The following is a 14777-nucleotide window of genomic DNA, read 5'->3' as shown; positions in this document are numbered from 1 at the left end:
GGTTAAACAACGTACAGCTATTATCACTTAGGGTGAACTCACTTTTGTCGCCAGCTATTTTGTCAATAATGTTGCGTTCAGTGGTGTAGTGGTAAAAAAAGAGGTGGGTAAACTATAAATTCTGGTGGACCACAACTTGGTCACCCGGTAAGGTGGGCCACTGCCTACTGGTGTATGTGTATCCTGATGACATCGCTATAGGTTATCATTTGATGGTACTACCAAGGGTATCACTGGTTGTTCCCTCATCATAGGTCACACAATCACTATTCAATTCATACATTAATCTAAGTTCTTGTTAAAGAGACTCAAGAAGGAATAATATGGTTGAAATCTATAAAGTTTACTAAATGACAAAACAGAGAGAACAAAAATATTTAAGAGAGATCGAGAGGGAGGCTTATATCCAGGGCTTCCAATGCAATGCACTTGTGCATAATGATTAGGGATTTGGGATTATTTTCATAGTCGATTAATCTGTTGAATATTTCCTCGATTAATTGATTAGTTGTTTGGTCTATCAGAAAAATATCTCTCTAAGTTCTCTTTGTTCCGTGTGTGTATGTGTGTGTGTCGGCGCGCTGCGCTCTCTGCTCAATGTTTTGCTCCGTGTTTGCGCTGCGCTTTCTGCTCAGTCGTTAACGGCCCAAATGCTCGAATGTACCGATCGGCGATCACGCACTGGAAAAGCAAAGTCCGCTCAAATAACATGAAATTTAGAGGTGGATAAACGCAATTTAGAGATGGATAAACGCAATTTAGAGGTGGATAAACGCACTTTGGAGGTGCAAACGCTATTTCCGAATTTTGGGAGGTGCGTAAACGGCGTTTACGTGCGTTTAGCCTCCACTACATCCCTGGTTGCATTATTTTCAGAGAATAGCAAATATACACTGCTACAAGCATCACATTGACTACTCTAAAATATATCCAAGTTTCATTTCTATAGTATTGTCCCTTGAGAAGATATACTAAAATGTTTGCTGAAATGTGAGGGGTGTACTCTCTTTTTACAATGCATGTAGCCAATTTGATTTACTTCTTAGTTGTTTGCTGTTAAATAAAATATATTTTTTTTGTTTTTTTATTTTATTTTATTTAACCTTTATTTAACCAGGAAGTCCCTTGAGACAGAATCTCTTTTCCGAGGGAGACCTGGCCAAGACGGCACACCAGTTACAATTTAAATACAAATACAACATAATCAAAACAACCAAACAAGCATCACATAAAAAGGAACAGGTCACATATGGCAGTTAGATTTTTGAGTTATATGGCATTTTAACATGGTCTTAAATTCGTTTAATGGGACTAAATCATTTAGATGTAGCAAGTTTTGCAAATGATTCCAAGACCATGGCGCAAAGTAAGAGAAGGCTTTCTTCCCCAGCTCAGTAAAAACCCTTGGAACCTGGTAAGAGAGCCACCTGGTGGAACGGAGATGAAAACTGCTGGAATTCTTCTTAAGAAGATTACATAAATATGCCAGCAGTTTACCTAACATGGCCTTGTATAGAAAAATATGCATATGAAGTTGTCTACGTAAACTTAGTGACGGCCAACCAATCAGTTCATACAACGTACAATGATGAGTACGGGAACCAGAGTTAGTTAGAAAGCGCAGAGCACTGTGATACACAGAATCTAAAAAGTGGAGAGTACGAGAGGAAGCATGCATGTAGACAACATCACCATAGTCCAAAACACTCAAAAAAGTAGCCTGCACAAGTTTTTTTCTAACAGGTTAAAACAAGCCTTATTCCTAAAAAAAAACAAAAAACCCAGTCTTAGTTTCAGTTTTACAAGCTTTTCAACATGAACTTTAAAAGAAAGTTTGTTGTCCAGCCAAAAACCTAAATACTTGTATGATGAAACATTTTCAATTAAGTCCCCATTTAGTGTGTTAATAGTTATATTATCTGGGGATTGGGAACGAGCCCTTGAAAACGTCATAAATTTGGTTTTCTTAGTATTTAGCACTAACTTAAGGCCATGTAGTGAGACTTGAAGCTGTTGAAAGGCTAATTGAAGGTAATTTATGGCTTGGCTCAATGAAGGGGCAACTGAATATATCACAGTATCATCTGCATAAAGGTGCAGTTTAGCAGTTTGCACATCATTTCCAATATTATTTATAAATATAGAAAATAAAATAGGGGCTAAAATCGAACCTTGAGGAACACCCTTGGAAATCTCTAAAAAGTCTGATTTAAGACCATCTATAGAAACACATTGCGTTCGTTCTGTAAGATAATTTTTGAACCAATTAATAGCTGTGTTTCCTATTCCAATGTTACTTAATCTATTTAGCAATAGCTCATGGTCAACAGAGTCAAATGCTTTGGACAGATCCACAAATAAGGCAGCGCAATGTTGCTTATTGTCCAAGCCATTTATAATGTCATTTAGTAGCAACAAAGTTGTATTATAATAGCAACAAAGTTGCTATTATAATAGCAAGAAAGTTGCTGTAACAGTGCTGTGTCCAGCTCTAAAACCTGATTGTACATCAGTTAAAATGTTATGCTCTGCCAAATATTCTTTTAATTGACAGTTTACTTGAGCTTCCAAAATTTTTGCAAGAATAGAAAGTTTGGAAATTGGCCTATAATTATGAAGATCTGAAGGGTCACCACCCTTTAGCAAAGGAAGCACATAGGCTGCTTTCCATAATTTGGGAATTAAATTTGTCTGCAGACTACAATTAAAAATATATGCTATAGGCTTAGCTATAATTTCAGCTGCAACCTTCAATAAGAAAGGTTCTAGGTTGTCTGGTCGTACTGATTTTTTTGGGTCAATAGCTTTAAGAGCAATACAGACATCCTCTTTTAAAATGGGTCTAAAAACAAAAGTTTCTGGTAGTGCTTCAGTGCTGGAGTCATAGCAGTGATAACTTGAATTGGACTCATTGAAAGTACAGCCAGCTGATACAAAGTGATTATTAAAATGTCCAATTATGTCAATTTTGTTTTTAATTTCAACTGAATTTACAAAAATATGTTGTGGAAGACCTGAAAAAGAACTGGAACCAGACAGAGACTTAATTTACTTCCAGAATTTAGAGGGGTTATTAAGATTTTCAGACAAATTTTTTAAATAGTAATCTGATTTTGCTTTTCTGGTCATGCTTGTGCATTTATTTCTTAAAATTCTGAAAGCAGTCCAGTCAGCAGTAGAATTTGTGGCTTGAGCTTTGCCCCATGCAACATTTCTTTCTCTAATCATAAAGCTTAACTCTTTAGTAAACCATGGGTTATTCCTCCCGCTAATCCTAAATTTCTTTACAGGAGCATGCTTATTACAAATAGCTGAAAAGGCATTATGAAAATATTCCCAAGCATGTTCCACATCAGGTATCAGACAGACAGTCTCCAAATTACAGTTGTACAGATCTTGAATAAAAGCCTGTTCATTAAAACGTTTAAAACACCTTTTAAAAACATAAGATTTATGTTTAGGTAGTTTTGTGTCTCTTATACAAGCAATCGCACAGTGATCACTGACATCATTGCAAAAAACAGCAGTCGATGTGTATTTATGTGGCATGTTTGTAAAAATGACATCCTATGTTTTGCTATGATTTGCTATGATCTCTCGGGTTGATACGAGTTGGGGTGTCAATAAGTTGTGTGAGATTCAAAGAGACAAATAGGTCTTTAATATTCTCAGAAGCAGGGGAAAGCCAATCCCAATTTAGGTCACCCATTAGGATTACTTCAGAATCATTAAGGTCGAGTAATACATCATGAAGAGAGAAAATAGTTTATTTTGTGGCGGAGGGTGGCCTGTAGCAGCCAACAACAGTGAGGTATGTGTCCTTGTATAAATTTACTTTCAGTGCCAGTAAATCAAATTAACTCTACTTACTGACAATGTCACTGAGCTTAACAATTTTGATTTAACATATATAGCAACTCCGCCCCCCTTACCTGAACGATCTGCTCTGAAAATATTATAGCCATCAATAGCAATCATATTATCTGTTATTGTAGATTTTAACCAGGTTTCTGATAGGACCATGATGTCCATATCCGTTACATCAACCCACAGTCTTAATATGTCCATTTTTGGAAGAAGACTTCTAACATTAAAATGTATAATTCCAAGACCGGATCTGTTTTTGAAGTCGCATGGGGAATATATAGTTTGTAGTGAGTCAGGCCCAGGATTTGGCTGTACGTTCCCAGATAACAGCAAAAGTAGTAAGACAATAGATTTCACTGTGTGTTTTTCATCACAATCACTGGCTGACAAGTGTGATGAAAGTTCATGTTGCACAGTAGAGTAGTGTGATGAGGTTCAGTTCTTTGTAGTTAGGGAAGGAAGAAGACAAGGGGTTGGCGTTGACTGGGACACTCGTTTTATTCACTCAAGTTGAAAACAAACAAAAAGGTGCGCACGTAGCGCGTTCACCGTGCGACAGCACAGCACAAACACAGTCAATAATTCAGAATATAAATCGTCAGCTTTTCTCTCGGTCGGCAGCAGCACACGAGGTCCCAGTCCCTCTCTCTCTCTCTGTCACACTCTCTCCCGGTCGGGTTTATATCCGGTCTCTCCACGCCAATTACTGAAATCAGACACAGGTGTTCATCATCTGCACTTGACCTACATACTCACCGCTCGCTTCCTTCCTCTCTCTCCCGCTACAGACTCCGCAGAACCACGCCCCCCTCGCCACATATCCCCACCGCCCGACTCAGGCCGGGGAGCCATCCGGCCTGCAGTCCTCCTCCTCCTCCTCCTCCTCCTCGAGAGGAAGTCGGCCACAGCCATCTGTGCACCCGGCCTGTGGATCACCTGAAACTTAAAGGGTTGTAAAGCCAGATACCACCGGGTGATCCGCACGTTGGTATCTTTCATGCGGTGGAGCCATTGCAGGGGAGCGTGGTCCGAACAGAGGGTGAACTCCCGCCCCAGGAGATAATACCGGAGGGTGAGAACGGCCCACCTGATGGCCAAACACTCCTTTTCGATGGTGCTGTACATCGTCTCTCTCTTCGAGAGCTTCCGACTGATGTACAGCACCGGCCGCTCTTCACCCTCCACCTCTTGGGACAGGACGGCGCCCAACCCCCTGTCCGACGCATCTGTCTGTAGCATAAAAGGGAGAGAAAAGTTAGGAGCATGTAAGAGCGGTCCGCCACACAGAGCTGCCTTTATCTGGGTAAAAGCCTGCTGACACTGCTCGGACCACTGAACCGTATCTGGTGCTTCCTTTTTAGTTAGATCAGTCAGCGGGTTGGCGAGGTCCGAATAATTAGAAACAAACCTTCTATAATATCCCGCCAGCCCCAGGAACTGCCTAACCTCCTTTTTGGTCTTGGGTCTTGGACACGTCGCAACTGCTGCAGTCTTATCAATTTGGGGACGCACCTGTCCATGACCCAAGTGGAAACCCAGATATCTGACTTCCACCCGCCCAATTGCACAATTCTTCGGATTGGCCGTGAGTCCAGCCCTTCTCAGCGTCTTCAGTACAGCGCGCAAATGCTGCATATGTCGCTGCCAATCACCACTATAGATGATGATATCATCCAGATAAGCAGCGGCATATGTAGCGTGCAGCCGGAGAATTCTGTCCATCAGACGCTGAAAAGTCGCTGGAGCCCCGAACAACCCGAACGGAAGAGTAACAAATTGGTGTAATCCGAACGGCGTTGTGAAAGCTGTTTTTTCTTTGGTCATGGGAGACAAGGGGATCTGCCAATAACCCTTAGTTAAATCCAGTGTCGAATAAAAACGAGCAGTACCCAGCCGATCAAGCAATTCGTCAACTCGGGGCATTGGATATGCGTCGAATTTCGACACAGCATTCACCTTCCTGTAATCCACACAGAACCGTACTGAGCCGTCCGTTTTAGGAACTAAAAGTATCGGGCTCGCCCAGTCACTGTTGGATTCTTCTATCACTCCCATCTCTAGCATTGCTTCTAATTCGCTCTGAACCACTTTTTTCTTGTGTTCAGGCAAGCGATATGGCCGACTGCGAATTACCACGCCCGGCTCGGTCTCAACATGGTGCTGAATGAGATTCGTTCGACCAGGCAGGGGCGAGAACACATCAGCAAATTCTGCTTGTATTGTTTTTACATCAGTGAGCTGGGAGGGTGAGAGGTGGTCTCCCCCAGGGGCCAGAGCGAGAGATTGGGATTTTGAACTCACTTCTGGACCGAGATCCTCCTCTCCGCTCACTACCATCGCCAGCATCACTGATTCTGTCTCAGACCATTTTTTAAGGAGGTTGAGGTGATATATTTGATGTGCTCCGCCCCTATCTGTTCGAGCTACCTCATAGTTGAGATCCCCAACTCGCCGTGTGACCTCAAAGGGTCCTTGCCACTTCGCGAGTAACTTTGAACTTGAAGTAGGGAGTAATACAAGCACTTTCTCTCCCGGTGCAAATTGACGCAGTCTAGCCCCCCTGTTGTACAACCGACTCTGTTTGTCCTGTGCCTGTAACAAATTCTCCATAGATAGCCGCCCCAACGTGTGGAGTTTTGTTCTCAGATCCAGGACATACTGAATTTCGTTTTTACTATTAGAAGGTCCGTCCTCCCAAGTCTCTCTAAGGACATCCAACACCCCACGGGGCTGACGTCCATAGAGAAGCTCGAAGGGGGAAAACCCCGTGGAGGCTTGCGGGACCTCCCGTACAGCGAACAAGAGGGGTTCTAACCACTTATCCCAATTTTTGGCGTCTTCGTGTACGAACTTTCGAATCATGGTTTTTAACGTGCGGTTAAACCGTTCTACCAGTCCGTCTGTTTGTGGGTGATAGACGCTGGTTCGGATCGATTTAATGCCCAATAATTCGTAAAGTTCGCGAATAGTACGTGACATAAACGCCGTGCCTTGATCGGTGAGAATTTCTTTCGGAATTCCCACCCGGGAGATTAGTTGAAACAGTGCGCTCGCCACGCTTTTCGCGGAAATACTGCGGAGCGGCACTGCTTCAGGATACCGTGTTGCATAATCCACCAGGACTAAAGCAAAACGGTGTCCCCGCGCTGACCGTTCTAATGGCCCAATGAGGTCCATACCAATTCGTTCGAAGGGGACCTGCATTAATGGTAGGGGGCACAATGGTGCTTTTGGGTTGGCCGGTGGATTCACCAACTGACATTCACGACAAGACGCGCACCACCTGCGCACGTTCTCGTGAATGCCCGGCCAGAAAAATCGGGCCATGAGACGGTTAAGTGTAGCCGTTTGTCCTAAATGCCCGGCCATTGGATTACAATGAGCCGCCTGGAAAAGCATTTCCCGACGGCTTTTAGGAATCAATAACTGAGTTGTATCCTGTTTTGTCTGGGCGTCTTGGGTCACCCGATACAACTTATCTTTCAAAATTGCAAAATATGGATAGGAGAGCGGTTGTTCAGGGTGGAGAAGCTGACCGTCGATAGAGCGAACCTGATCAAATGCATTTTTCAGCGTTTCATCCTGGGACTGTTCCAGGGGAAAATCATCATGCTCTGTGAGGATTGTTTGCTCTGGAGCACTCTGTTCCCCTGCGACAGACCCCAGAGGTTCCGGTTCAGCCTCTCCCAACTGAGCAACCGCTATTCTATTCTCATCTCTTTTTCCCCAAGAGGCATCCGCACATAAATACCCCAATAATTGATTAAACGTGGGCCAATTGGTCCCCAAAATTATCGGATGCCGGAGGTGCGGGTTAACTGCCACCTCTACACTATGCTTTTCTCCCCTAAATTGAATTTCCACAGGCAAAATAGGATAATCCACCACTTCCCCGTGCACACACCTCACCTTAACCATGCGGCTATTATCCAATGCCCTAGGTTGAATCAGGCTTTGATGTATGGAGGATTGGTTACATCCTGAATCTACCAAAGCCTGATAGGTACCCCCCTTGATACTCACTGGTATTTGGTACAGGCCAGCTTGATCGGGGGCAGCCTGTGGCGCGTCGGGGACCCGGATCAGTGTCCCCACCTCCATCACTGGACACCGGTCGATGAAATGACCCAGATCCCCGCAACGCCAACAGGCCGGCCCAGACTTTACCGCCACCCTGGCGGCAGGAAGCGGGTCAAGTGATTGGCGTGGAGAGAGCGGCGGAGCACTTTGGGACGTGAACAGCCCAGGGGTCGAGCTCCCTCCCCTGGGAGGTGCCCTGGGCGCAACCGTTGGTTCCATCGAAAAGCCCGTCCTCCACCTTGGTGCTGGTTTCGGCTGGAACCCTCCACGCGTCCGGGGAAGTGGAACAGGCCTAGGAGAGAGAGAGTGAGAGGGGGGAGAGAGAGAGAGAGAGAGAGAAGCAGATGGAAGGGGTTCGCCGACCCCTGGGCACGCCACCATCTGGTCCTCCGCCAGCTGGATGGCCTGGTTCAGCGACGTCGGGCGGTGGCACTGGACCCACTGAGCAGTCTTTCTCGGCAGCCTAGCCACAAACTGCTCCAGTACCACACGATCGATGATTCCCTCGACGTCGCTTTGGTCGGCCATCAGCCATTTGCAGCAGGAGTCCCGGAGCTGTTGTGCCATGACGAAGGGTCGGCCGGACTCGTCCAGGGTCAGCGACCTGAACCTCTGTCGATGTTGTTCCGGAGTCCGACCGACCCGCTGGAGGATGGCACGCTTGAGGTCTTGGTAGACCAGGAGATTCTGGACTGGCAGTTGGTGTGCGGCTATCTGCGCCTCCCCGGACAGCAACGGGATCAGCCGCATTGGCCAGTCCGTTCGGGGCCATCCCCGATCCTCCGCTGACCTCTCAAATAGATCCAGGAATGCCTCTGGATCATCTTGTGAACCCATTTTGTTGAGAGGCAGCGGTGATGACATGTCTTTTGCTGGGGGGATGGCCCGAACCTCCCGGTCTACCCAGCTCCGGAACAGCTCGCGGTCTTCATGCTGGGATCGGAGGAGCGCCTCGAACCGCTTGTCTTGCTCCTCCTTGATCGCCAGCAGGTGTTGATGTTGTTCCTGGTGAAGACCGGCGAGCGACTGGATGATATCCGTAAATGGCGTGCCTGGCGGGGACTGCATGGCGGCGGCATTCTTCTCCCTTCCCGGGTTTCGGCACCAGTGTGATGAGGTTCAGTTCTTTGTAGTAAGGGAAGGAAGAAGACAAGGGGTCGGCGTTGACTGGGACACTCGTTTTATTCACTCAAGTTGAAAACAAACAAAAAGGTGCGCACGTAGCGCGTTCACCGTGCCACAGCACAAACACAGTCAATAATTCAGAATATAAATCGTCAGCTTTTCTCTCGGTCGGCAGCAGCACACGAGGTCCCAGTCCCTCTCTCTCTCTCTCACTCTCTCCCGGTCGGGTTTATATCCGGTCTCTCCACGCCAATTACTGAAATCAGACACAGGTGTTCATCATCTGCACTTGACCTACTTACTCAGCGCTCGCTTCCTTCTCTCTCCCGCTACAGACTCCGCAGAACCACGCCCCCCTCGCCACAAGTAGTTATTTAAAAAGTTAATTATTAGCAGGTGTAACGAGGGATTCATTTGTAGTAGATGATTATAGAGTGTTTGTTGCTGTGCAGGATGGATAGACTTGTGATAACTGCATGCCTCCTTAGTTGAGGAGTGAGATATTTGCAATGTACTCTTACCGATTTTGCTCGTCAATAAATGGGGTTGAACGCTCGCCAATCTGTTAGTATGAAAGAGCCAACAAGTGTGAACACCACAACGACTTCAAGACTCCAGAGCAAGTCATGTAGTCTGAACAGCACAGCGATCTGCCGACGTTTAAAGTTGTGTAGTGTGAACTAGGCTTTAGGGAAACAAGTAGTTGTCCACTCCTTGTCGATGGATTAGCACCCTTCATACTCCCTTTGGTAGGCTGCTCCAAAAGATCCTTTTCAGGCAATATTGGTGAGGTGCTGGCGAGGCATACCAGAGCATAGCCGAGGCTATACTGTGTATCCCCCCTTATAGCTCTGCTCTATGTTTTTGGTTGTATCTTGTTGATGTCCTCTTATGAGCACACTGAAGCAAATCCCTAACAACTTGCACCGAGTTGTATGGCAATAAAGTATTGAATCCTTGAGGCTTTGGACTGAGGCCTGTTCCGCTAGGAAGGGAGGAAGCGAGTAAATACCAGGACTTCCCTTGTTATGGAGAATAGAAGCTTGGGGATTTTTATTGGCTTAGGGAGTATGTAGCTTTTTGCAAGTCACGCCCTTAGAGTTGATGCACTCCGACTGAATTCAGTAGAGTCTTTGGTGCTATGCCCACTATTTTTGTGCATATTCACAGCTTAGTAGGGCAGGCATTCCTTAAGCATGATGTTGTTGGATACTAAGACACAGCATCTAAGTTCCACTTCAAAAGGGAATGTCTCAGGTTGTGTATGCAACCCAGTTCCCTGAGAAGTCATTGAGCAACAATAAGCTGTGTGTGAATATTGGCATTTGTTTACACGTGCTTCAGACACCGGTCATGCTGATGGTGTTCCCCAAAGCATCAACACCAAGACGCAGCGTCTCATTCCCCTTCTCAGGGAACCAGGTTGCATAAGCAACCTGAGACAATTTGTCAGTAACCAGGCTTTGTGTGCACTGTAGAGATTTAGGCTATACTTACTCATTCAGCTACTATAAATATACTGTACATAAAACATTGTCTTTTGGTGCAACAAATTGAAATAAATTAAAATATAATTTTTAAAATTATGTATATTCTTAGATAAACATATAACATATTCTATATTTATTTATATTTTAAATGTTACTCTTAACCTCGTCATTTTCAAAATCCTGAGAAAACAAGACAAAAAATAATGAATGGCTTCTGAGGGCTTCTATATGACAAAAATTATTATTGAAGTGCAGTCAATAATAAATTATATAAAAACAATAGATTATTATCTTTTAAAAAGTTAATTTACATAAACATACTGTATACAGTGCTAAGAGAGTAAATACGAAAGGCTTATGTCTCACTGTTCTTGTTTTCTCTCTAAAAGGGAAGCCCTAAGATGGACTCTGTTCACGATGCAGACCACTGGCCATGTATTAGTGGGTACTTCATGTTATATTCAGCATCTCATTGATGAGGATGAGAAAACGGAGGCACAACTGGTAATGCCTACATGTGTCATCAAGCAGTTACATTAAATGATGGTGGCCTGTTTCACAGCTTGAGCCAACAAACAAAAAATAATGCACTACTTGTAGATTTATATCTTGCTTTTGTTTCTAAAAGCATTTTTGTGAATTATTTACTTCTGTATAAACAGTAATATATACAGTTAAACTGTGCATACAGTTTTATATTTTACTAATAAATACTGTATTTCTACCTACAAGTTCTTGATTAAACATGTTTGATATACTAAAATTAGAGTTGTCAAAGTTAACATTAACACGTATATATAACTATATAAATAAACATGTTTAATGGTATTACATTAATGTAATTTGACTGTAAATTATAACTTCCATCATCGCAAAATGGTAACTCCTTAAAAAAGAAATAAATGTAACAATGTAACTAAACTACAATAAATAAATAAATAAATAAATATATAAAAAATTATTAGTCGTGTTTGTGTAAAATGTGTATTGAAGAGAGTATTACAGGGGTGAGTGCCTTTACTATTATTCACTATACTACTGTACTATACACATTTGCAGAGTCCTTTTTTTCAACCAACTTTATACAACTTGGTGCAGAACTGGCCAATGCAGGTGAGGTCAGGGAGCTACAGATTACTGTTTACGGATTTTACTATCTTTGAGACAACTCCAGATTTTCTAACCTTTATTACCCATTTAGCCATATCTGACATGCTCCATACTCTCTAAGGACAGCAGTCATAGAACCATTTTCAATAGGATGGGACTGTGCAGGACACTTCTACAAAAAACACAGTTGATCAATAATAATTATGTATATTACTTTTTGAGCTATATTCCATCTCAACAACAAGGCCATCAGCCCATTGTGTTTATGTGAGCTTAACAGAAACATTATATAATACACTGCCTGGTCCAAAAAAAGCTGTTTGGATTTAAAGAGGCAAATGCTGAAGAGCCTATGGATCATTATTGCAGAGATTATTATGTCTCCAGCATGTTCTATGTTATATGTATAAATGTTGTGATGTTATTTCCATCAAGAAGTGCATACATTTTTGGTCTTGTATTGATGATGCTAGAGTCAATCAATCAGTAAAGTCTACTCCAGCACATCCCAATGACTTTCAATGAATTTAAGATCTGGACTCAGAAGTGCCAATTTATGTATGAAAATGATTCTTCATGCTCCCTCCCAACCATTCTTTCACAGTTTGAGCCTGATGTATCTTGACATTGTCATCCTGGAATATGGCCATGATGTGTCATGTGTCTACATGGTTGTGTAAAAAATGAAAAGCTACATACTCCATCAATTAGAGTTAGACAAACTGCTGCCAAACATATAACTTTCTAGAAACATATCACTGCAATAATTATCCAATCATTTACTGTTAAGCATTTGCCAATTTAAATCCATACTAGCAATTTATTTATTTTTCTGTTATCTTTTCAGTCTCAGATAATGTTTTAAAGTCAAGCTGTGGTGAAAAAAATCAGGCTTTTAATGTTGTTTATATGTCTATGTGGTGTTTTTAATATGCTTTAAGACAAACCATGTACAAATGCATAAGTAAATACCATTGCTGAGTATTTTCTCCTTAAAACTGCAGTGAACCAAAGACAGTCTCAAAAACACGGTTTGAAATCGCTGGTGAATCTGATGTCACAAACTACCTAGTAACCCATCACGTCAACTTGTGATCATCAGCGAGTGGATCTCTGAACTGGTGCGAGTGAGTGGAGGAGGGGCATATTCATAGAACCACACTAAACAAGGCAAGGGTGTAGAGTTACATTCAAGCTATTTTAAGGCATGAATAATTATTTTTTCAATATGTCATTTTGGTGATCAAAGATGAGTTTTAAGGGATTAAATGATTGACAACAGGGGGACTTTATACGGCCTACTGGCATGTAACAGGTAATTATTGGTGATTTCATATTAATTTACTGCAGATTTTATATATCAAGCTGTTATTTATTACCACAAAGCAGGTACGTTTGACTGTAACTACTGAGACATAAACAGAAATGGAGTAATGATTGGGGGAAATGGAGTAGTTACAAGATCTACGAGCTGAGAAGAGGTTAGAGGTACATGCCGGTCCATCGTTTTTTTTTAAATGTGGGCCGGTCAGATTTTTTTAATATAGATAGATAAATTGTTTTACAGGCCTTAAGACAGTGCACAAGATGGGTTTTTAATCGCTTGCACGATTTCACTATGGTTATAATAATAATAATTTAATAATAATAATTATAGAAGCCAAATGTGGTGTTTGTGTATTTAGATATTGGGTGTTGTTTCTTGTTTATACAGTGGGTGTCGCTCTAATGTTACCTGAGGTCAAAGTTATAAAGGAAGCATCCAAACTGCCAAAGGGAAAGGGGGTTTGACCCGGAAGGGCAAAAGGTTTTTGACCGCTGTGGCGCATAGGCGCTAGAAACTGATTGTTGACAAGTCTATTGTATGTATATGTATACGGATATGGTTTGCCGCTGAAACTGGATAAATGGACATTTACCTCTGCACGGTAAAACAAATAAACGGAATAATCAGCAACACAACAAAGCCTGCAGATTCTTAAAACCAAATCAGTATGGTAACAGAACAACAAGGACACAGCACGTCAGCCAGGGCATTCCTGGGATAAACCACCTCAGTAGCTGTCAGTATTAGACTGAGCGGTTACATTAGTCAAAAACCTTGCTCATTTGGAACTAAGTTTGAACCGTACCGTGTGGGACGCAATGAGATGGCATAAGAGGATGAGTCGCTTTGTTGGCCTTGGGATTAAAACTACGCTGGCGGATGCATTCAGCTGTTGGTGAAAGGACGCGCAGGAAGCTACGAGGCTAAAGCCGGCTGTCGGGCAGCGGATCACTGGAGCATCTAAAGGCGCCCAACGCGAGAGGTATGTGTAGCGCTACACTTTTGGCCATTTAAATTGTGTGCACACATAAAAGGGCATAAACCCAATGCATTGGTTGCCAAAAAGGCGGATAATTATAGACCTTTCACTGACTGTTACGGCGAATTTTGAGTGACTGACTCTTTATCATAGAGACGCGCGATGCAGCGTCGGACATTAGCGGGACTGGTGTGCTTAAAGTTACAGCTGGTAAACCCAGTAGTGTGACTAGCGGTGCTCAAGCACAAGCTGGAAAACGGGTAGTGAAGCTCACTGCAAAGGCGCTTGCTGATAAATTGGACAGGTTGCAAAATGTTAGAAAGGCTAAGCTTAACAAAGCCAGTGTGTTAAGAAAATCAATGCAAGCTTTGATATTAAAGGGTGATAAAAAACAGATACTGAATGCTCTTGGAGAATTGATTGAGGTATGTGATGAATCAAAATGCATGCATGAATCTTTGTTGGGGTTATTGCCACATGAGGAAATTGAAAAACATGAAATATGGTTTAAAGCAAAAATGCTGTTTAATGATGAATGTATTGCTGATACAAAAAGGTGGGTTTCAAAAATGAAGGTTATGACTTGGCAAGTGTTAATGTTGAAGGTAATGATGACATGAATCCTAATGACAGCGTTTCTCAGGTTGGTAGTAAACGCTCAAATCAAAGGAGTGTTAACAGTGGTAGATCAAGTACCACGTCCTCTACACGGATTAAAGCGGAGGCAAATAGAGCTGCACTGGAAGCTCGTGTGTCAGCTTTAAAGGGGTAACATGCTTTAGAGGAACAGGAGCAGCAG

General features: G+C 42.8%; 1 protein-coding gene across 2 annotated transcripts in view; it reads left to right on the top strand.

Moving 5' to 3' along the window:
• cidec (cell death inducing DFFA like effector c) overlaps positions 1–11487 on the top strand; it is a 78525-nt gene extending 67038 nt beyond the window's left edge. For both annotated transcript variants that reach the window (XM_084129711.1, XM_084129710.1), the window contains one exon: positions 10952–11487. In XM_084129711.1, coding sequence (XP_083985837.1) covers positions 10952–11102 — 151 coding nt within the window. In that variant the 3' untranslated portion in view covers positions 11103–11487. The remainder of the gene's footprint in view (positions 1–10951) is intronic.
• The last annotated feature ends 3290 nt before the right edge of the window (positions 11488–14777 follow it).

This window comes from Abramis brama (genome assembly GCF_963993115.1).
Source record: "Abramis brama genome assembly, chromosome: 11".
Taxonomy (NCBI): Eukaryota; Metazoa; Chordata; class Actinopteri; order Cypriniformes; family Leuciscidae; genus Abramis; species Abramis brama.
Note: the sequence above shows the minus strand (reverse complement) of the source record. Positions and strands in the feature narration are given on the sequence as shown.